The sequence below is a fragment of the Pan paniscus genome, chromosome 19 (assembly GCF_029289425.2).
Source record: "Pan paniscus chromosome 19, NHGRI_mPanPan1-v2.0_pri, whole genome shotgun sequence".
Classification (NCBI taxonomy): Eukaryota; Metazoa; Chordata; class Mammalia; order Primates; family Hominidae; genus Pan; species Pan paniscus.
In genome coordinates this window covers 20878808-20902087 of record NC_073268.2, presented here as the reverse complement: position 1 = coordinate 20902087, position 23280 = coordinate 20878808, and the positions used below count along the sequence as shown (strand labels likewise).

General features: G+C 53.0%; 2 protein-coding genes and 1 pseudogene across 2 annotated transcripts; 1 reads left to right on the top strand and 2 right to left on the bottom strand.

The window, feature by feature from the left end:
• The first annotated feature begins 381 nt into the window (after nucleotides 1-381).
• Nucleotides 382-5070, top strand: NAGS (N-acetylglutamate synthase). The gene is made up of 7 exons (XM_003828185.6): nucleotides 382-1098; nucleotides 1644-1918; nucleotides 2031-2244; nucleotides 2536-2716; nucleotides 3330-3501; nucleotides 3598-3780; nucleotides 4455-5070. Exons 1-7 carry the CDS (start codon nucleotides 673-675, stop codon nucleotides 4606-4608), a joined length of 1605 nt encoding a protein of 534 aa, XP_003828233.1. The 5' UTR covers nucleotides 382-672; the 3' UTR covers nucleotides 4609-5070.
• Nucleotides 5071-7201: 2131 nt separating this feature from the next.
• Nucleotides 7202-11048, bottom strand: TMEM101 (transmembrane protein 101). Its single transcript, XM_063599019.1, has 4 exons — nucleotides 10829-11048; nucleotides 10370-10550; nucleotides 9023-9169; nucleotides 7202-8250 (listed from the first exon to the last, which is right to left on the bottom strand). The coding sequence occupies exons 1-4, from the start codon at nucleotides 10963-10965 to the stop codon at nucleotides 7942-7944; spliced, it is 774 nt and encodes a 257-aa protein (XP_063455089.1). The 5' UTR covers nucleotides 10966-11048; the 3' UTR covers nucleotides 7202-7941.
• A 9121-nt stretch (nucleotides 11049-20169) lies between these two features.
• Nucleotides 20170-20373, bottom strand: LOC112437702 (small nucleolar RNA U3; annotated as a pseudogene).
• Nucleotides 20374-23280: the final 2907 nt, after the last annotated feature.

Below are 23280 nucleotides of genomic sequence, written 5' to 3'. Positions count from 1 at the left end.
CTCAAAAAACAAAATTAAAAACTATTTTATTTTATTTTTACCAGATGTGATATTCGATAAAGAAAAGCTTTAACACTAAAGTATTATAAGTTTTGAGGGGTGTTTTGAGGATATCACAGAATTCCTCAAGCTGGTACCCAGTGACTGGAGTTTCGCAAACCCTGGTAACCTCATGGTCATTCATTAGGATCTTTTTTGAGCTCAGGCAACAGGACAGACAAGGCCAGCACCACCCGCCCCCGCCCTCCCACTGCCCCCCTTCTTCTACTCTTTCCAGCGCCCTCCTTCCAGCCCCCTGCCCAGCCCTGTGCTCAAAGCCACCTACAGTCCCTTCTTCTCTGGTCAGAATGCCAATCATCCAAGGCCCTGCAGACTCCCAAAGCCGCCCCTGGAACCTACCTTGGCAGCAGATTAAAGACAACCCGCCACATTTAGTCTCGGCCCCATGACCGATAGTGGGTTCAGTTCCTCCAGGGGCGGGGGAGCCTAGTGGCCCCGCCCCCTGACTCATGGCCTGACCCTCCTCAAACGCACCCAGAGGAGACTCCTTGTCCCCTGTCCGGACCCCGCCCCGACCAGGTCCAGCCCCGCCCAACGGCAAGTTAAGAGCCCCCCAGTGCCAGACGCTCCAGACAGACTGCCACTCTTGGGGGGCAAGAGTTGGTTGTCGTCATGGCGACGGCGCTGATGGCTGTGGTTCTGCGGGCAGCTGCTGTAGCCCCGAGGCTGAGAGGCCGGGGAGGCACTGGGGGCGCCCGAAGGCTGAGCTGTGGCGCGCGGCGGCGGGCGGCGAGGGGCACCAGCCCGGGGCGCCGGCTCAGCACCGCCTGGTCGCAGCCCCAGCCCCCGCCCGAGGAGTACGCGGGCGCGGACGACGTCTCCCAGTCGCCTGTCGCCGAGGAGCCGTCGTGGGTGCCGAGTCCCACGCCCCCGGTGCCCCATGAGTCCCCAGAGCCTCCTTCGGGCCGCTCGCTGGTGCAGCGGGACATCCAGGCCTTCCTGAACCAGTGCGGGGCCAGCCCTGGGGAGGCGCGCCACTGGCTCACGCAGTTCCAGACCTGCCACCACTCCGCGGACAAGCCCTTCGCCGTCATCGAGGTGAGCGGAGCCCGGCGTGGGCCGTGACACAGCGAGGGGATGGGGTTGTGCGGCCACCTGTCCTCAGGCATGGCAGGATACGCTGCGGGCTCTGCGCAGCGGAAGCGGGAAGGAGCCCGGCAGGGCCCAGACCAGCGCCGCCGGGAATGGGAGAGTCCGTAAGCTCCTCCGGAAGCCTCCCGCCCAGCCCGAGTGAGGATCCTGGGGGACCCCACCCGCCAGGTGTGATGCTCTGAAGAAGGCCCCCAACATGGGCGCAGTTAGGGGTTCAGAAGGACCTGGACAGGAGCCGCTTGCGCTGCCCCTCCCCCAAAGGTGTCCCGGAGTCCAAGGTCGCAGGGAGGAGGGCGGGAGGTACCCCAGCGTGAGACAAGGGAGTGGCAAGACCCAACGGGGCAAAGGGCGGAGCAGGTGGGCACTGGTGGCCAGAACTGGGTCCTGACAGCTTCTGGAAGGGTAGGGTCACCGAGACGGCCCTGCAGCGGGCTGTGGGAGCCAGCGGCTCAGGTCCGTGTCACGCTCCTTGAAAGCCCACTCCTCCGCAGGTGGACGAGGAGGTGCTCAAGTGCCAGCAGGGCGTATCCAGTCTGGCCTTTGCCCTGGCCTTCTTGCAGCGCATGGACATGAAGCCGCTGGTGGTCCTGGGGCTGCCGGCCCCTACGGCTCCCTCGGGCTGTCTTTCCTTCTGGGAGGCCAAGGCGCAGCTGGCCAAGAGCTGCAAGGTGCTGGTAGACGCGCTTCGACACAACGCCGCCGCTGCTGTGCCATTTTTTGGCGGCGGGTCTGTGCTACGCGCTGCCGAGCCGGCTCCCCATGCCAGGTGAGTGCCCGCCCTGCCCGCCCAGGCGTCATCAGATCGTGCTACTCTGCCCGCCCTGCCCCGTCCGGCAGGCCTGGAGGGGGCCCTCTCGAGCACCACGTCTGGCCCACAGCTACGGCGGCATCGTCTCGGTGGAGACAGACCTGCTGCAGTGGTGCCTGGAGTCGGGCAGCATCCCCATCCTGTGCCCCATTGGGGAGACGGCCGCGCGCCGCTCCGTGCTTCTCGACTCCCTGGAGGTGACCGCGTCGCTGGCCAAGGCGCTGCGGCCCACCAAAATCATCTTCCTCAATAACACAGGCGGCCTGCGCGACAGCAGTCATAAGGTGCGGCCCTTTCTTTCCCCTTCCCCCACGCCGGCGATCCGGGCCTTCTCTTGCGCCCCTCGCACTTCTCCCCGACGGGCCGCAGACTCACTAGCAAGCCGGGTGGGTAGAAAAGCCTAAGGGAGTATAGGGGAGGAGTTCAGCCCTGGGTGCCCAGATCTGCGCCCTCCCTGGCTAAGGGCTCCGGGCGGAAGTAAGGATAAAGGGGTCAGAGAAAAGAGAGGTCCGTGGGGGCAGGGGGGCAGTCCGTGCCGGCTGTGGGCCAGGCTCACCCGCTGACTCCGGACACAGGTCCTGAGTAACGTGAACCTGCCCGCCGACCTGGACCTGGTGTGCAACGCCGAGTGGGTGAGCACAAAAGAACGGCAGCAGATGCGGCTCATCGTGGACGTGCTCAGCCGCCTGCCCCACCACTCCTCGGCCGTCATCACCGCCGCTAGCACGCTGCTCACTGAGCTCTTTAGCAACAAGGGTGAGGGCGGTGGGCGGGCCGGGGACTGGGTCCCGGGAGTGAGCACTGGCCGGGGCTGGGTGTCTGCGGTCAGGAGGAGCGGCTTCTCCTCCTGTCCAGGAGCCGTAGGGGGAGGCGGGGGATGTCACAGCAATGGCTCCTGCTGCTGCCGAAACCCGGGGGAGGTGAGAGAGGAGGAGACCCAGTGTACTGGAAGGGAACTCCGAAGGAATTAAAGGAATGGGCGGGACTAGGGGGGAGAAGGAGGGGCCCCCCGGTGGGCGGGGCCAGGGGCGGGACCATAAGGGAGGTGTTCGACCAGGAGAGATGGGCGGGGCTTAGGTGGGTGGGCCGGGTCAGCGGCGGGAGACAGACTTCAAGGAGCGAGGCAAGACTAACGGAAGTGGGTGGGGCTCCAGGCGACAGGAGGAGCTTGGGGCACAATCTCTGCCTGGGGAAAGCATCTCCTTGAATGAAAATCACAGACAAATCTATGCAGACCACTGAAATCATTTCACTGTGGAGGTCTCCCAAAGACGGAAATTGTCCCACCAGCGCCTGTCTTACCTGCAGTCCCCACCAGGCTGCGCAAACGGCCCTCCAGCCAGACTAGCCCCTCCCCATCCTCCTCCAGGGTCCGGGACCCTGTTCAAGAACGCCGAGCGAATGCTACGGGTGCGCAGCCTGGACAAGCTGGACCAGGGCCGTCTAGTGGACCTGGTCAACGCCAGCTTCGGCAAGAAGCTCAGGGACGACTACCTGGCCTCGCTGCGCCCGCGGCTGCACTCCATCTACGTCTCCGAGGGGTAAGCCTGCGGACCCCAGAGGGCGGGGTCTGGGGGGCAGTCGGGCAGCTTCGGACCAAGGAGAGGTCCCAGCCTGCCGCTCTCCCGCTGCGCCAGGTACAACGCCGCCGCCATTCTGACCATGGAGCCCGTCCTGGGGGGCACCCCGTACCTGGACAAATTTGTGGTGAGCTCCAGCCGCCAGGGCCAAGGCTCCGGCCAGATGCTGTGGGAGTGCCTGCGGCGGGACCTTCAGACACTTTTCTGGCGCTCCCGGGTCACCAACCCCATCAATCCCTGGTAGGTCCCGCCACTCCCAGCTCTGGGCTGGGCCCTGACTCCCCTCCCCTCTCCCACCCTTGCCAACCATGCCAAGAAGGCTGGGCTTCCTCTTCTTCCACTGGTCTCCCTTTCACTACCTCCCAGGGGCAGACCACACAGAAAGCCTGAGATTTCCCGAGTTAAAGCATGCTTAACACTCCTTTCCTGGAAGCAAGTGACACCTCCTAACCCCCACGCAGCCCACCTCTCACAGGGGCCTGAGGAATCCTAACCCTTCAGGGTCTATTGGAGGCCTGCGGCACCTCCAGTGGAACATCCCTCCTCTCTCCTTCAGTAACTACCCCCTCACCCCTACACCCTGCTCTGTGAGCACTAGGAAGTGAGCAAGAACCCTCCTCTTTGCTGCACAGCCAAGGCAGTGTGGAGAGCAAAGCACCCGCTCCTTTCCTGTGTCCGCCTGGCAAGGTACCTAACTTCTCTGAGCCTTAGCCGCTTCTCTGTGAGCTGAGCATCACAATGCCAGGCTCAGGCCTCTGCTGTGAGGATAAAATGAGATAACACACAGCAGGACCAAGCTGGGTGCCCAGCATGCAGTAGGTCCTCAATCAATGTTCTTTAAAGACAGAACCAGTGAGTAATGAACACTGGCCTTGCCCTAAAAACTGTTTCCTACATCACCTCCCCACACCCAGGTACTTCAAACACAGTGATGGCAGCTTCTCCAACAAGCAGTGGATCTTCTTCTGGTTTGGCCTGGCTGATATCCGGGACTCCTATGAGTTGGTCAACCACGCCAAGGGACTGCCAGACTCCTTTCACAAGCCAGCTTCTGACCCAGGCAGCTGACCCTCACCATGGACACTACAGGCCCTGGAATGGCCAGGGTGGACCAAAAGCCATGCCAGCTGGGCATGACCCCAGGCAGCCAGCCACAGGCTGAAGGGGGCTTGTTGGCTGAGTGATCTGCAGAGGAGAAAGCAGCCCCAGCTCTGCCCAGAGGAGGCGCTGAAGTGGGACAAGCACAGGAAAGAAGGGGACCAGTCTAGGACCCCAACTCGACTCACTCTAAAGCTACAACCAAATGGCCTTCGATTTTCAACCTGGGGATTAGGGGAGGGGAGGGTGCCTTCCAGGGCTCTACTCAGGACTAACCCTAAGGGTGGGCTAGTTTCTGTGCCTCTGTGCTATGTTTTGAGGCTCCCTTACCCAAAATAATACCCCTGCCTGCGTGATATTCTACCATTCATTTTAATTCCTTTGGGTCTTGCAGTTTTTCAGGAGGCCTTGATTAAAATGCAAATACTTGTCTGAGAGTCAGCTTACACTTGAAAGAAAATTAGAAGTGACCCCGTGGGAGCAAGATTTTTTTTTTTTTTTTTTAAAGACAGGATCTTGCTCTGTTACCAAGGCTAGAGTACAGTGGTGCAATCACAGCTCACTGCAGCCTTGACCTCCCAGGCTCAAGCAATCCTCCCATGTCAGCCTCCTAAATAAGCTGGTACCACAGGCATGCACCGCCACACCTGGATGTTTTTTTTTTTGGTAGAGACGAGGTCTCACTATGTTGCCACGGCTGCTCTCAAACTCCTGGGCTCAAGCAGTCCTCCCTGCTTGGCCTCCCAAAATGCTAGCATTACAGGCTGGGAGCAAGATCTTGAGGGCTGGGGAATCAGGGGACTCCTGGAGGGAGTAGAAGACTTCTATGATGAATGCTGCCACTATCTCCCTCCCAGAGATTAGGAAGCATCCTCCCTTCCACAGACCAGGCCACGGCAGCCCCAGCTCCCCTTGCCTGTGAGTGCCTCCACCCACAGCTCCCTTTCTAGGCTGGGCTCACAGCCAGACCCAGGCATCAGTGGCGGACCGTTTACCTGCAAGAGCCCAGAGAAGTTAAAAGATGGCTTTGGCTTAAAAGCTCAAACTTGGACGTTTTCCCCTAGGCCCTACTAGTGGTTGTGTCCAGTCTCTACAGGACTCGATGGGCAGAAATCCAAAGCCCAGGGGTTTCATTTGACATTTTTTGAAGCTCCATAATGTAGCAGGCACCATACCGGCTGCTGCTGGGGTGACTTTCTGGCAGACACATAGACAAGAAGGGAGAAGGTCGCCGGATGCGATGACTCACGCCTGTAATCCCAGCACTTTAGGAGGCCGAGGCGGGTGGATCACGAGGTGAGGAGATCGAGACCATCTTGGCTAACACAGTGAAACCCCATCTCTACTAAAAATACAAAAAATTAGCTGGGCGTGGTGGCGGGCGTCTGTAGTCCCAGCTACTCAGGAGGCTGAGGCAGGAGAATGGCGTGAACCTGGGAGGCGGAGCTTGCAGTGAGCCGAGACCGCACCACTGCACTCCAGCCTGGGCGACAGAGCGAGACTCCGTCTCAAAAAAAAAAAAAAAATTAGCCAGGTATGGTGGCGGGCACCTGTAATCCCAGCTACTCAGGAGGCTGAGGCAGGAGAATCACTTGAACCCGGGAGGCAGAGGTTGCAGTGAGCCGAGATCACACCACAGCACTCCAGCCTGGGTGACAGCGAGACTCTGTCTCAAAAAAAAACAAAAAACAAACAAAAACAAAAAAACTGTAGTCCCAGCTACTCGGGAGGCTGAGGCAGGAGAATGGCATGAACCCGGGAAGCGGAGCTTGCAGTGAGCAGAGATCACGCCAGCACTCCAGCCTAGGTGACAGAGCAAGACTCTGTCTCAAAAAAAAAGGGAGAAGGTCAACAGGGAGACCATCATGGCACAGTAGGGGCTGGAATAGAGCAGCCTCTGTCTCCCCTCAGGAGATGGGTCACAGTGAGTACATATCTCTGGACTTCACCATTAGACAGACCTGACCTGGAATCCAGCTCTGTGGGCTGGATTTGCTCTGTGGCTTGACCGAAACTGCTTATCCTCTCTGAGCCTCCATTTCCTTCATGTATAAAGTGTAAAATATTCCACTTCACAGTGGACACTTCACAGTTCTCTCCCTCTAGCTGCTCTCACCAAAGATGTCTTCATAAGAACCAGCTCCAAATGGGGAGAAAAAGACAACCTACAACAAGAGGGACTGAGGTGAGGGATTGAAAGCATATAGTACAATGAGGATTTTGAGATTCTTGAAAAAGAGAGCCACTGGGCACAGTGGCTCATGCCTGTAGTCCCAGCACTTTGGGAGGCTGAGGCTGAGGCTGGAGAATCACTTGAGCCAAGGAGTCTGAAACCAGCCTGGACAACAAAGTGAGACCTTGTCTCTAAAAAATAAAGAAGTGAAAAATTAAAAAAAAAAAGAAAGAGAGAGAGCCAAAGAACTGTGGGAAATCTTGGAACAGGGGAAAGATCACGGGAGGCCCAAGGTGGGGCTTGACCAGATCTAGTGTTTCAAGAAACCCAAGATCAATCCCAGCCAATGGCAGAGTGCCCTGTTGGGGAGAACAGAAAAGCAAAACCAAATGTCTATATAAAATGTTTATTTTTGGAGGACTGTGTGGTCTGGTGTTTGAGAGGGAACTCCACCCCCACCAGGCCAACCATGGAGCTAGAAACAGAGACAGCAGGAAGGGCAAAGCTGGCCACTGCCTGCTCCACCCCTTCACAGCCCAGAGCAGAACAGGGTCTGCTCTACTCTCAAGGTGAGTGACAGAGAGCCGGTACTGTTTCTGCCCCTGGCATACCCTGAGAACCCATGTGACTTCTGTAGTGCTCAGCCCCTGTGCCCTTCCTGGGCCTGATCCACATGTGTCAACACACACACTCCCTCTCACAGTCTCCAAACAGCACTGCAGAGCCTCACTGCATCTGCCAGGTTCAAAGAGGAATTTTTCACATTGGCTCACTTCCAGTCTCCATCTTCCTTCCTCTGTCTCCCACTCTCCCACTCTCAGTAGCCGCATCCCAGCCCTGCCATACTCCCTTCTCAGGGACAGGAGACTCAGTGGGCAGCTGGCCTCAGCTCTCCTAACAGGAAAAAAACCTGTACAGCATTAGTGCCAGGGCTCCTGCCCTCCCAAGCGCTGAGCCCAGAAATTTGGACAAATGAGCTGCCTCTTAACTGCAAAAAACAATTTTAAAAAAGCAGAAGATCAAACAAACAGACCAAAAAGCATAAATAAACAGCAGCTGGGCCAGCAAGGAGGAAGGCAGGGTGACCCTCAGTGGCTCCCTGTGCCCATCTCAGCCTCTTGCCATAAAACTCAGCCATCAGTGGCCAGGATGACAGCAGTTCCGAAGATGCCCACACTCTCTCCAAGGAGCTTCATCTGGTTCCAGAACTCAACACGCCGCGTGTTGTGCCAGTAAGCAACATTGCCATCAATGAGCAGCATGACAGGGGGTAGCAGTACAGCCAGGATCTGGGCAGCGAGGGTCACGTAGTAGCCTGACAGAAAGGCCAGGGCCAGGATGCCATACAGCACGAAGAACAGCTGGATCATCAGCTCCCCTCCTGGGAGATGGTTCAGATACGCCAGCCGGTCCTCCTTGCTGTGCTGCAGTGAGTAGGCCTGGAGACATACCATCCTCTAAGACTCTCCGACAGGCTCAGAAGCCTGTCTGGGGTAAACCACCCCTGAGATGGCACCTGCAAATGAGTCCCTGCAGATGGGCTTCTGACTCCCCTCTTGGACTGGGGAACCTCTGAAAGTAGGGCCTTTGTCTCCCCCTCAGACTATGGAGCCCCAGGAGATTAGGGCCCATGTCTCCCCTCACCCTAGGGGCTATGAAGGAAGTGTATTTCCACAGTCAGACTAGAGCTCCCACCTCTGAATATGGGAGCCCACACAGAGAGCTGTACAGAGATATACTCGGTAATTAAGATGAGACCTAATGGCCTGGGGCCTGTCCATGTCTCCAGTCACCCTGGCCTCCCCTAGCACCAGGGAGAACCATAAGTGGCTACCCTAGAGCTCTCATCAGCTCTAGGGGGCAGAGTCCCAGCTGGGGCCTGACCCCCACCAAACCTCTCCTTTATCCCCTTCTAGTCCTTTGGGGGCTGGAGCCATGAGAGAATCACCCCATCTTGTTCTCCTAGCTCTCAGGGTTGAAATTTAATGGCCAGTCTACCTCGTGGCAACACTGTTGGAGGAAGAGCCTCTCAACAGGCATTTGGAGGGCCCCTGAGGCCTGGAAGCTGGCCGGGGCAATTCCCAGGGAACTGGGCCATCAGGAACTGCACTCAGGGCCTCGTTCTGTGTCTACCTTCCTGGGGTTCTGCCACGCCTAGACTCACAGTTCACTCCCAGTCAGGCACCTCCAACCAACAGTCCCCCAACATACCACACAGATGAGGTAGATACCCAGGAACACCTGGCCGGTGGACTGCAGGGAGCGGCTGCGAGGTTTCCGGCGGTACAGCTCCCCAGCACCGCTGGCCAACACAAGAAAGCCGCCGATGATGGCAACTGTGCGCGAGTACATACGGACCTAGGCCGGGGTAAGGGGACCCCAGTCAAGAACTGCAGCCGCCACATCTCTCCTGGCTTCCCAGAGTGTAGAACCACCCCTCTCTACACATCCCATTCCATCTGATGAACCCTCTTACATTTCCAAGCTTGGTGGGCAGGTGCAACAGAGACAGATCATTCTTTTTATATATATATAGAAGTAGAAACTGAGGCCCAGAGGGTTAAGAAAACTGTCAGGTCTGGCCAGGCGCAGTGGCTCACGCCTGTAATCCCAGCACTTTGGGAGGCCGAGGCAGGTGGACCACCCTGAGGTCAGGAGTTTGAGACTAGCCTGGCCAACATGAGGAAACCCTGTCTACTAAAAATACAGAAATTAGTCGGGCGTGGGGAAGGGCGCCTGTAATCCCAACTACTTGGGAGACTGAGGCAGGAGAATCGTTTGAACCTGGAAGGCGGAGGTTGCAGTGAGTTGAGACAGCGTCACTGCATTCCAGCCTGGGCGACGCAGAGAGACTCTGTTTCAAAAAACAACAACAAAAAAGAAAACTGGCAGGTCCTACCTGCCAGTAAGTGGCAGAACCCAGACACAATGTGTTTCTCCCTTCCCCACTCTCAGATCTGTAGACTCTAATCTTGGTGTTCTTTATGCTACGTGGCATGTGATCTATGCCACAAAAACATTGATCTTGCTGCCCTGTAGCTATTCACACATCTTCCTCCCCTAAGGGTCTGACAGTCTCTTCCTCAAGGACAGTGCCTTTGTCCAACCTTATCTCCAGCCTGCAGGGCCTGGCACAGGTTCTGGCTTAAATGCTATACTAAGAGTAATTACATTTTCATAAAATTATTTTATGAAAACTAGGTACTCTCCAAGGTCCTTTGTACCCCATGAGTCTGAGATTACTAAACTAACAGTTTAAAAGATTCTGGGAACCAGGTGACCGGGGTTCTGGTCCCACCAGTATCCTGTATTGTGGCTTTGGGAAAGTCTGTTTCCCATCTCTAGACCTCAGTTTCCACACTTTGAAGAGGAAGTCTGTGTGGTCTCTAAGATCCATTTCTGCGCTCTGTAATCTCCATAAGCCTAGGGGTTCGAACCTCCCAGGCTTCACACTGTGCACGTGGCCAGCACCATTCATCGCCCACCAACAGCCCTGGGCATTGGCCTCTGATTCCCCGTCACCCAGAGGGAAGACCCTTTTGGGGCCGAGGCGCTCACCTTCAGCCAGTCCCCGTAGTGGACGTAGCCCCCGATGTAGGCGGCGTAGGTGCTAATGGCCAATTGGAGTGCGGCCCCCAGCGCGAACCAGCGCCGCTTCACGCCAAAGGACATGAAACTAGCGCACAGCACGGCTGCCCCCATGTCGAAATACAGGTAAGGCACTGGGATGTCGGGCTTCCTGCGAGCCGGGAGTGGGGAAGCAACGAGGACAGAATGAAGCGGTGGGGGAAGAAGCTTGAGACCCCTTGAGTTCCCACAGGCTCCACTGCTCCCCCAAACCAGACTCCCCTCCCATGGGCAGGACCGCCCTACCAGATTTGGTCCGACACCCAGACCAGAACCCCTCCCAGGGAGGTCCCAATTCCTCCCAGTCCAAGGGTCCCGACTTCTAGCCCCCAATTTCTTGCCCACATCACCGCCCCCTGCCGCGTTTAGCGGCTGCGTAGGCCTGCTCACCGGCGTGCCTCAGCCCTCTCAGCGTACAGCATGAGCTGGCTGAAGCAGCCCCAAAAGGGGCAGCGTGTGAGCAGCACCGAACCCAACTGCATGATCAGCTGCAACATCCACCGTCTCGAACCTATCTTCGACGCCATCTTGGGAAAGGGCAGTCCGCTGCGGCCTCACCCCAGTCAGAGAAGCAGGCGCGGGGATGGGACACGCAGCTTCCGGGTCAAGCGCTTTTTCTTCTTTTTCCTCCCGGAAACAACGGTGTCACTCTCTAGTTCCGGATCTAAGGTGACCCAGTTGCGAAGTCCAGCCTTCTCGTCTGCTCATGGAGCCTTCAGGGCCATATTTGTCCCTGCGAATTTGAAAACTAGACTAGAGGAAGGAACAGTGGGTTCAGGATAGCAGAAGTCTTGGACCGTAGTATGATGTATTGAAGCAAACTGGTCTTTGAATGCAGCCCGATCAGGGCCCTAATCCTGATTCCAACCCTGTGTGATTCTGGGCACATCACCTAAACTTTATGAGACTCATCATGAAATGGGGATAATTACACCTACCTCAGAGTTGTGAACTTTTTTTTTCTTTTTTTTTTTGTTTTGTTTTGTTTTTGAGACGGAGTCTCACTCTGTCGCCTAGGCTGGAGTGCAATGGCACGATCTTGGCTCACTGTAACCTCCACAACCTGGGTTTAAGCGATTCTCCTGCCTCAGCCTCCTGAGTAGCTGAGACTACAGGCTCTCGCCACCACGCCTGGCTAATTTTTTGTATTTTTAGTAGAGACGGAGTTTCACCGTGTTAGCCAGGATGGTCTCGATCTCCTGACTTCGTGATCCGCCCGCCTCGGCCTCCCAAAGTGCTGGGATTACAGGCATGAGCCACCGCGCCAGGCCAGAGTTGTGAACTTTAAATGTGACAAGGTCGGTCCTAGTACATAGTAGTGGCTCAATAAATGATACACATATGCACCAGAGGAAACCCCCATTTCTGTTAAGTTCAAAGTAAGGGGTCCTCCTGGCTCAAAGTCACCTCTTTGGGTTTGCCTTTTGCCTGTCCCCTGAGAGAAAAGGGAGATCTGAACATCTGGGACATCTCAAGTCAGTCCATTTCTCCAGCTGCCATGCTCCCGCTGTAACCCAAATTGTCATACTTTGTCAGTTTAATTGCAGCAGACATCCAGGTGGTCTCTGCATTCCCCTCCAGTGTGTTCTCAGCCCCTTCTCCCACGCCCCACCCGTTTATATGTTCTCATAACATCAGCTACCTTCCTTTGAATCACTTGGCACGGTGGCAATTAGATAGATAGATAGATATAGATACACACGCACACACACACACACACACACACATATATATATATATATCTGCTTTACATATATATGCTTTTTTTTATTTTTGAGACAGGGTCTCACTGTGTCACCCAGGCTGGAGTGCAGTGGTGCGATCTTGGCTCACTACAGCCTACACCTCCCAGGTTCAAGTGATTCTCCTGCCTCAGCTTCCCAAGTAGCTGGGATTACTGGCGCTTGCCACCACACCCGGCTAATTTTTATTTTTAGTGGAGACAGGGTTTCACCATGTTGGCCAGGCTGCTCTCGAACTCCTAACCTCAAGCGATCCACCCGCCTTGGCCTCCCAAAGCGCTAGGATTACAGGCGTGAGACACCGCACCCAGCCAATATATTTGTGATTATTTTATTGACAATCTTCCCCTACTAGATCGCAAGCTCCCTAAGCACAAACACGGTGCCTGGGTTTCTGTTTACTGTTTACAGATGCTCCTTGACTTGTGATGGAGTTATATCCTGATAAACCCATCATAGGTTGAAAATACTGTAAGTTGAAAATGTGTGGCTGACTGGAAGCTGTGGCTTGCTGACACTGCCCAGCATTGTAAGAGAAATACAGTTTCCACTGAATGCAGATCTGCTTTCGCACCAATGTAAAGTTGAAAACTCCAATGCTGGGAACCATCTGTAGTATACAGGATGCCCTCAGGACCTAGTATACAGGATGCCCTCAGGAAATATGTGCTGTACAGATAAATGAAAAGGTGTTGGGCTGGGCGCGGTGGCTAACGCCTGTGATCCCAGCACTTTAGGAGGCCGAGTCGGGTGGATCACGAGGTCAGGAGTTCAAGACCAGCCTGGCCAAGATGGTGAAACCCCGTCTCTACTAAAAATACAAAAATTAGCCAGACGTGATGGCTGTAATCCCAGCTACTCCGGGCACCTGTAGTCCCAGCTACTTGGGAGGCTGAGGCAGGAGAATCGCTTGAACCTGGGTGGCGGACCTTGCAGTGAGCCGAGATCACGCCACTGCACTCCAGCCTGGGCGACAGATTGAGACTCTGTCTCAAAAAAAAAAAAAAAAAAATTCCCACCAGGCCGGCTGTGGTGGCTCACGCCTATTATCCCAGCAGTTTGGGAGGCCAAGTGGGGGGTTGGATCACCTGAGGTCAGGGGTTGGAGACCAGCGTGGCCAACATGGTGAAAACCCATCTCTACTAAAGATACAAAAAATTAGGCTGGGCACGGTGGCTCATGCCTGTAATCCCAGCACTTTGGGAGGCCGAGGATCACGAGGTCAGGAGATCGAGACCATCCTGACTAACACAGTGAAACCCCGTCTCTACTAAAAATACAAAAAAATTAGCCAGGAGTGGTGGCAGGCGCCTGCAGTCCCAGCTACTCGGGAGGCTGAGGCAGGTGAATAGCGTGAACGCAGGAGGCAGAGCTTACAGTGAGCCGAGATCGCGCCACTGCACTCCAGCCTGGGTGACAAGGTGAGACAACGTCCTTTACCACAATACAGGCACATAGTACAGAATCAACTTTCCAGTTGGTTTTATTTTTCCAGTCTCCTCACCTCTCCGTTTCAAGTGGCTGAGGTGTACAGCCCTAAAGTGTTGACGAGGACCAGAACCAGGATTGTGTACAGCATGTCCATAAAATAGTCCTAGGAGTCTGCCTGGGTTGTCCCTATAGGCACAATGCCCCACCCTCCCATCATAACCTTAGCAAGCACTTTCCAATCAAGTCTCCAGCAGCAGTGGCCAGGGATTTGTGTCAGGGGGAGGGGAAGATTGGATTGAGGAGGCTTGCCTTGGTACCCACTGCGCCCCTTCTCAGGGCTGAAGTCCCTCTCTACCTTTTCCTGCTCTTTCCTCTTTCCCAGAGGGATACTGAGAAGGGAAGGACCTGGGGCCAAATCCTCATTTCTAGGGTTGGGACAGATGCTGGCATGCTATCAGGCCAGAAGAGGGGGATGGGTGGGTGGCCTGGCCCCTGAGAAATGAACACAGCCATTTGTCCCTGTGGTCCCCCCACTCCCAGTTCCTCCTACCCCTGCCTAGTGTTCTGTGCGAGAGACGAGTGAGGGGAGAAGAAAAGGCACACATACAATACCTTTAAGGGTAAACAAGCTTTATCCCACATAAATGGCAATGCAGATATAATAAGCAAATGATATAATAAGCAAGTTGCAATGGGAAGGGGAGAAAGGAAAAGAGATATATGTATTTACACTCACCAGACTATGGAGGATTCACCACCAGACTGGGAAGCAACAACAACAGCCTGGGCTCGAGAGTCGGACACTGCACTCACCAGACGATGGCGGATTCGCCACCAGACTAGGAAACAACAGCCTGGGCTCCAGAGTCGGCCACTCGTCCGTGCACAGACGAGGAGAGGTCTCATGAAGCTTCGGCACAATCTAGGACCCTAGCTCTTTTGTAATGAGTTGTTTGGCATGAGCTCCAGGCACGAGGGCCCTTCGTGACCAGGCTCAAGGAACACAAAAAGGTCAACTTGTTTTTGCGATTGTCTGTTGTTTTTCAATAACTAACATATAGGAATAGATTGAAATAGAGATTTATCTGAAACAGCGCTGGATGAATGCCTCAAGGGGCTCACACAACCCGTTCCGGGACTTGGTGACCATTGTTTGTGTCCATGTTCAATTGAGTTCAAATTTAATATTTAACTTTTCCTCCACATTTGGCCTCAATCTGATACTCAATTGTAGGAAAATACTCTTACGGATACACAGGGAAGCCACAATTGATATAGATTACAGATACAGGGTAAGCACAGGAGAACTAAAAGCATAATTAATAAAAACCACACCCCTCATGGCTTTGCAAGGAGATTCATATTGTGAGAATTGTCAGGGATATACACATAACATTCAGGATGCAGTAAGGGGCAAACCTTTCCTTGGGCTGCGGTAAGCAAACCTAATGCCATTTGACTTTGCAACATGACAGTACACAGCTGAGCAAATTTATCTGATTACAACATAAGTTCCATGCTACTATCATTAAGAGCTTTTTCTACATGTAAGCTGAATGTTTGAATTTGTTGCTGAAGCAGGATTGTACCGGTGGCAGGGGAGAATACTGTGATAGGGTACCGTCACCAGGGAGTCCGGCGCATTCATAACCAGCAATGTTTGTAAGCATCTAGATTACTGGGGAGAGAAATATTATCCCAGATGGTGAATGGAATTAATGGCCACCCCCAAGTGTGTCTCCCCGTCCAACCAGGTATTGCCACCCGTAGGATTCGCATACCTAGAGGGCCCCCCAGGGAACAGGAAGAGTTCTACTATAATTGTATCGCTGTAATGTGTAATTGAAGTAACAAAGGTGCTGTGTTTTGTTTGGGCTTGGGCAAAAATAGACTGTTTGGTTAAAAGAAGTCCAGGTTGGATTACAAGTGTTATCCCGGGCCAGGCGCGGTGGCTCACACCTGCAATCCCAGCACTTTGGGAGGCCGAGGAGGGCAGATCACCTGAACTCAGGAGTTTGACATCAGCCTGGGCAATACGGTGAAACCCCGTCTCTACTAAAAATACAAAAAATTAGCCAGGCGTGGCGACATGCACCTATAATCCCAGCTACTTGGGAGGCTGAGGCAGGAGAATCGCTTGAACCCAGGAGGCAGAGGTTGCACTGAGCCAAGATCGTGCCACTGCACTCCAGCCTGGGTGACAGAGAGACACTCTGGCTCAAAAAATCAAAACAAAACCAAGTGTTATCCCACTCCCATTGGTATTGGCATATCCATTCAGAAATGTTAGCAGGGACAATTCTCCAAGGTAGCCCATTCCCAGCGGCCTCTGGCAACTCAACACAGAGCCAGCACTGACTGCAGTTGGCTTCTATTGCAGCAGTGGCTACCCAGTTGATGAACTCATTCTCAGCCTCAGACATGGTGATCCAGGTGCTGATTACTAGCAGACAGGTTATTCTCTGTAATAACAAAAATGGAGGGGAACATGATACTGTTTTTCATCTTTAGGAAATTGTACTGTGCCTTCATATTCTGCTCCAATAGCTACAAGGTCAGCAGTCTTAGGGGCAGGATCTGATGGACACTGTACCCATATTTTAGCTCCAGGATTTAAGTTGCCCACTCTGGTGGACCTGAATGTTCCGTTCTATATGTTGTTTCTATTGGGGTGGAAATTTCCTCGGGGGTTGTTGACAAGATACCACTAACAATTGAGCAACCTGCATCTGCAGTTTTATAGCAAAAGAATCTGGAGTGGTATTGTATAAAATGACCTTTAACTCTCCCCGGTAATCACTATCAATTATAGCACCATATATTATAATGCCTCTCATTGCAAGGTTTGACCATGTTGTAATCCATTCATCCGCATTCAAGTTTGCAGTTATGGTGGAAATTCTGGCCTGTTGATCTGCCTGCTGATTAAATAGTCTGTCAAGAAAAAGCAGACGCATGAGCACCAACATGGCAAACAGAGATAATGGTAGTGTGCGCAAGGATTCAGATATCTTCCCAGTATTGTTTTCCCCAAACCTCTTTATTCCCAATTAACCATTTGTTTCGTTGCCATTGGGGCATCCTAGTAGTGAGACCGTTTGCTACTGACCAAAAGTTTTTCTACAAGTGACAAACCCCTCTGGCCTCCTCCTGAAGAGCTTCGAGGATGGCTACCAATTCAGCCAGCTGGCTGCTCCCACCACTTCCTTCATCAGAACCGGTGAGTTTTGGGAGAACTCATGACCCAAGTCATAATCATAAAGACATCATGGTTGAAGCAGAGGTGCTCCATTTCCAGCAAAGCCCAACAGCAAGCTAACAATTTCTTGAAAGGGGTATAAGCTTTGCCGGCCTCTGGCAGCTTCCAGGTCCAAAACTCCAAAGATACCCTCTTCCCATCTTGTTTCTGCCTAAGGCTCCAATTAGCATGTTGATTTAGGACAGTTACTTGCAGTTCTACTGGGCCATCACCATATGGACCATAGATCTAGGGCCAGTTGCACTGCTTGTTTAGCTTGTTCAAAAGCCATGGTCTCTTTCTCTCCCCAGTGAAAGTCATAGCGTTTTCTAATGACTGCATGCAGAGGTTGTAAAATGTTACCCAAATGGGGAATATGACGTTTCCAGAATCCAAACAAGCCAATTTCTGGGCTTCCTTTTTATTGGTAGGGGTTGCAAATTCTAGTATTTTAGCCTTAGCCTTTGGTAAAACGGATTATTCCCTTATTCCATAGGATGCCAAGGAATTTTACAGTTTGTGCAGGTCCTTGAATTTTACTAGGGTTAATTTCCCATCTTTGAGATAGGAGCTGGGTTTGTACCTGCTCCAAACCCTGGCTGACTACTTCTTCAGTACTTCTACTTCCAGTACACTGACTGGGCCACTCAAACAGATGCTTTTTTCATCAATAGGCTGATAGCTTTGAGCCTGATCAGTCAAGACATAGACCTGGCATTGGGCCAGGACCAGTCTGGAAGTCAGATTAGCATTTTCCTTTTCCAGCTTACATTTCTCCTGTAGCAACCAGTCCCTATCTTGACACATTAACTTATAAGCAGTAAGCAAGCACCATCCACGCAGGGAAATTCCCTCAGCATCCCCTTTACCAACTGGGATTCCCTGCAGCACTTCACGCACAAAGGTTCAAATTGCACTAATTTAGATTCCCAATTTTCACAAAGGCCAATTCCCTTGGACCACTCAATGGCCACGGGGAAGAACTGGGGGAGTTCCCATCCTTGGATATGGGAAGTCTCCAAGCTCCCAGCCTGGTCCTTGCAGCCGAAAAATGGCATGCTTTTTCTTTCGGATTCTGTTTGTGACACCAAAAATGTTCTGTGTGAGAGACGCATGAGGGGAGAAGAAAAGGTGCACACACAAAATACCTTTAAGGGTAAACTAGCTTTATCCCATGTAAATGGCAATGCAGATATAATAAGTGAATGATATAAGCAAATTAATATAATAAGCAAATGATACAATAAGCAAATTGCAATAGGAAGGGGAGAAGGGAAAAGAGATATATATATTTACACTCACCAGACTATGGAGGATTCACCACCAGTCTGGGAAGCAACAGCCTGGGCTCCAGAGTCGGCCACTCGTCCGTGCACAGACGAGGAGAGGTCTCATGAAGCTTCGGCGCAGTCTGGGACCCTAGCTCTTTTGTAATGAGTTGTTTGGCATGAGCTCCAGTCACAAGGGCCCTTCGTGACTGGGCTCAAGGAACACAAAAAGGTCAACTTGTTTTTGCGAGTGTCTATTGTTTTTCAATAACTAACGTATAAGGAATAGATTGAAATAGAGATTTCTCCGAAACAGTGCTGGATGAATGCCTCAAGGGCTCACACAACCTGTTCCAGGACTTGGTGACCATTGTTTGTGTCCATGTTCAACTGAGTTCAAATTTAATATTTAACTTTTCCTCAGACAACTGAGGAAAAGTGTTTCCTCAACTTTTCCGCAGACAACTGAGGAAAAGTGTTTCCTCAACTTTTCCGCAGACAACTGAGCTCCACAGACTTCTGAGGAACTTCCCTTTTCCTCTCTCACACCTTCCTCTGCTCTCCCTCCTCCAGCTGCCTTGACCTTGCTCTGCAGCACCCCTTACCTCTCCAGAAAGCTCCCCAGCTCCCCGGCTTCTTGCGGGCCCTGTCTTCGCTTGCGCTCAGCTATCAGCACAGCCACAGCCACTGTGAGCAGCACGGTGCCTGTGATGCCCAGCACAGTGGCAGTCTCAGCCAGGCAAAGCTGGGCCTCCACACCACTCAGCACTACCCCTGACAGCCTTTCGGGCCCAGCGCAAGTCAGGTTGCCCAGGTCTATGACACTCAAGTGCCGCAGGTGACCCAACTTTCCGAAGGCTCACTGCAGGTCACAGTCACGTGTCCAGGGGTTATCGAACAGCAGCCGCATGCCTGCTGTCCGGATGCCTGCCACTGCCTTGACCTCCAGGTGCTGCAGTCGGTTACCCACGAGAGAGAAGGCCCAGTGCTCCTAAGGTTGCAAACGCCTCGGCCTCCAGCTCACTGATGTCATTCCCAGCTAGAGAGAGGACTTCCAAGCCCGGCATAGTGGTCAGGGCAGCACCCTCCACCCGCTGCAGCTGGTTCCCAGCCAGCGAGAGCCAGTGTAGGTGGAAGAGGCCCCCAAAGACCCCTGCGGCCAGTTCAGCCAGCTGGTTGTGGCTCAGGTTGAGCTGCTCCAAGCCCCCCAGGCGCCACAGGCTGGTGGGGTCCAGGGAAGTGAGTAGGTTGTGAGAGAGGTCCAGGCAGAGCAGAGAGCCCAGGGTAGCCGAGAAGTCTGCGGGCAGATGGGCCAGCTGGTTATGGCTGAGGTTCAGCTGCTCCAGGAAACTGAGGCCCCTAGGGCCCCATCAGACAGATCCCGCAGGATATTGAGAGAAAGCAGCAACACCCGCAGTCCCCAAAAGCCCTGGAAGGCGCCAGCCGGCAGATGGCTGAGATTATTGTGGCTCAGCTCCAGGAGCCAGACTCCATCAGGCAGCCTGGAAGGGAGACGGAGCAGGTGGAGGCCCCCACAGTCCACCACGCTGCCTGAGGTAGGGCAGGTGCATGGTATTGGGCATGCTGCCACCAGACTCCTGAGAAAGACTGATGCCACCATGACTATAGCCATTGTGAGGGAGGTGTGGCCACACCCACCCCGTCCTTGCTGCATGAAGGGCTGGGGTGAGGATGGCATCAAGCACTCATGGCTGCTGAGACCTTCAGGCCTCACTCCTCCGCCTGGGACCCTGGCAAGCACAGTGATGCTAGGGGAGAAAAACACAAGTAGATGCCATTTGGGGTCTCACCATTTGCTGGGTGCCCAAACATCATCTCAAAGACACCCTGTCTCCACCTCCCATGATTTTAAATGTTACCTAAGCTTCTGGCAAGAACCCTCTTGGCCTGAGACCCCAGCATTCGGATCCCCCTCCCTTAACCACCTCTCATTGCTTCTTCCTGCTGGATGAGGAGCAATCAGGGAAGATGGCCTGTAATCCTCTGCACCTCCTTCCTCCCACCCCACACTGCAGCTCACTGACTTTCACCCCCACTCAGACTGTTCTCTCCCTCTTACTTTCCCGAAGGAAGAGGAGCAGGATCATCAATGGCACATGGCAGCTGCAGCAAAGCCACACCAACAGCCAGAGTCACGCTCAGGAGAGACTGTGCCTCCTCATAGTTACCACTGCTCTGCATGTTCAGAGAAGCTTATCTCGTAACTACAGCAATGATCCCTGAGAGTACAAGCTTCTCACTGACTTTCTAGAGGGACCCAGGAGAAACTCTGCCTTCCCCGGCCCCCAAACATGCACTCAATTGCTCTCATGCAGCCAACATTTGTGGAGCTCCTGTTCTGCCAGAGGTCAGAGCATCAACTAGATCCTGGCCCTGTCTGGCCACTGAGGATAGGGCCTCAGGCTGTGAAAGTCCAATGCACTCACCTGTGTTCCTGGCAACACCTGCACCTGAGTGCAGCCCCAGCCCAGGAATGGCAGTGGAAAGAATCTGGGCTCTAGTTTCCTGCCTATCTGGCCTCCTCCCAGAGCCCAGCTCTCAGGGAAGCCGCAGCCCCAAGGGTGAGCATGTGGGACAGGCTTAGGAAATCCCCAGCCTTATGGCCTTGCATCCAGGGGAGCAGAGCTCACCCCCAGCCTCTTTCCTCACTTCCTTCTGGAGACCCACAACCTGCTCTGTATCATCAGAATGGCAGCTTGAGGCCCCTTGGGGCCCTCCCTCAGTTCGGATAGGAGTCAGGTGTCTCCTCCTTCATTCTATACTGCCTGCCTGAGAAATCTGCCATCATCTATAATTCACCCAGGTCTTGTCTTAGGCACAAAGGAAGGGAATGCTTTTTCTTCTCACTAGGCCAAAAGTCAAAACACTTCATCCTGGCACTTGAGGGGTGCCCAGCATCTCCTGGAACACAGTATTTGTATCTAGTACCTCTGCCTTGCTCTAGGAGCCCAAACGTCCTGTCCAGGTTTCCCAGAGTGCTCACTAGCCCTGCCCAGTGAACTCTTAAGAGAATAGTAACGGCCACACAGAAGGGCCAGGCATCTCGTTAAAGGCTTCATTTAATCCTCAACTGAGGAAAAGAACTCTTTTTTTTTTTTTTTTTTTGAGACAAGATCTCACTCTGTCACCTAGACTGAAGTGCAGTGGTGTGATCATGGGCCACCACAGCCTTGACCTCCCAGGCTCAGGTGATCCTCCCACCTCAGCCTCCTGAGTAGCTGGGACTACAGGTATGTGCCACCAAGCCCAGCTAATTTTTGTATTTTTTTGTAGAGATGGGGTTTCGCTGTGTTGCCCAGGCTGGTCTCCAACTCCTGGACTCAAGCGATCCTCCCACCTCAACCTCCCAAAGTGCTGGGATTTACAGGCGTAAGCCACTGTGCCCAGCCAGGGACTCTGATTTTACAGATGAGGAAACCAACGTTTGACAAAGCTAGTTAAGTTTCCAAGTCATACTGCTAGTTAGGGGCAAAAGTAAAATCTGACATAACTCAGGCCTGACAGAATCTAGTCATGCTTGGCAGAGCATGGTGGCTCATGCCTGCAATCTAAGCACCTTGGGAAGCCAAGGTGGGCAGACCACCTGAGGTCAGGAGTTCAAGACTAGCCTGGCTAACATGGTGAAATGCTGTCTCCAAAAACGCAAAAAAATTAGCTAGGCGTGGTGGTGTGCGCCTGTAGTCCCAGCTACTGGGGAGGCTGAGGCAGAAGAATCACTTCAACCCAGGAGGTGGAGGCTGCAGTGAGCTGAGATTGTGCCACTGCACTCTAGGCTGGGCGACAGAGCAAGACTCTGTCTTAAAAAAAAAAAAAAAAATTAGCTGGGCATAGTGGCACATGCCTGTAGTCCTGGCTACTCGGGAAGCTGGGGTGGAAAGATTGCTTGAGCCCAGGAGGTTGAGGCTGTAGTAAGCTGTGATCACACCACAGCACTCCAGCCTGGGTGACAGAGGGAGACCTTGTCTTAAAAAAAAAAAAAAAAAAAAAAAAAAGTCAAGGTCTACTAGACAAGAGCGAAGGGGTGAATAACATAGATTATCTCTAGAATGGGAAGAGAAGCAGAACTATTATCAACCTAGGGCATGAATCTGAGCCTCTGGTTAATCTCAAGCCCCTCGGAATTAGTTCAAGTGATCTGGTACAAGCAGATTATACTGGAAAAAACTTCAGGAATCATTGTCAATAATCTTTAGAAAACATTACCAATAGAAGGTTGCTAGAGCCTTGAGCTCCACAAAATTTCCAATTTTCAAGTCACATAACAGTTCACAAAACTCAAAACGGGCTCATTTAACATATTATGTCTGAGCAATTTCCTAAAACATGAGGACCACTAGTGCCCACGAGTTCACTAAAAATAAGTTTTGCAACCGGGCGCAGTGGCTCACACCTGTAATCCTAGCACTTTGGGAGGTCAAGGTGGGTGGATTGCCTGAGCTCAGGACTTCAAGACCAGCCTGGGCAACATGGTGAAACCCTGTCTCTACTAAAATACAAAAAAAAAATTAGCCAGGCATGGCGGCGTGCACCTGTAGTCCCAGCTACTCGGGAGGCTGAGGCAGGAGAATTGCTTGAACCCGGGAGGCAGAGGTTGCAGTGAGCCATAATCGTGCCACTGCACTCCAGCCTGGTGACAGAGTGAGACTCCGTCTCAAAATAAATAAATAGATAAATTTAACTCAAATGACTTTATTTCCTTTTTTGATAGGGCTACCAGATGTCTATCGTAAACATCTGGATGTTATTAAAATCTCTCAGGATATCCCTTTGGATAAGATGAAAACACAGAAGACAGTTTATCAAAATTAAGAATAACACAACATTGGGATGGACAACTAGTAGACTGCGATATAGAATCAAGATTTTTTTTAAAGCTCTTAATAGGTTAAAATTGTTGGTTAAAAATATTTAATAACGGGCTGGGCGCGGTGGCTCACACCTGCAATCCCAGCACTTTGGGAGGCCGAGGTGGGCGGATCACTTGAGGTCAGGGGTTTGAAACCAGCCTGGCCAACATGGCAAAGCCCTGTCTTTACTGAAAAATACAAAAATTAGCCAGGTGTGGTGGCGCATGCCTGTAATCCCAGCTACTCGGGAGGCTGAGGTAGGAGAATCGCTTGAACCCAGGAGGCGGAGGTTGTA

Coding starts and splice junctions, on each gene's coding strand:
- NAGS (XM_003828185.6), top strand. CDS start 673: ATGGCGACGGCGCTGATGGCTGTGGTTCTGCGGGCAGCTGCTGTAGCC. Junction 2,245..2,535: donor TGCGCGACAGCAGTCATAAG/GTGCGGCCCTTT, acceptor CTCCGGACACAG/GTCCTGAGTAACGTGAACCT. Junction 2,717..3,329: donor TGAGCTCTTTAGCAACAAGG/GTGAGGGCGGTG, acceptor ATCCTCCTCCAG/GGTCCGGGACCCTGTTCAAG.
- TMEM101 (XM_063599019.1), bottom strand. CDS start 10,965: ATGGCGTCGAAGATAGGTTCGAGACGGTGGATGTTGCAGCTGATCATG. Junction 10,551..10,828: donor GAGAGGGCTGAGGCACGCCG/GTGAGCAGGCCT, acceptor CCCGGCTCGCAG/GAAGCCCGACATCCCAGTGC. Junction 8,251..9,022: donor GTATCTACCTCATCTGTGTG/GTATGTTGGGGG, acceptor GTATGTCTCCAG/GCCTACTCACTGCAGCACAG.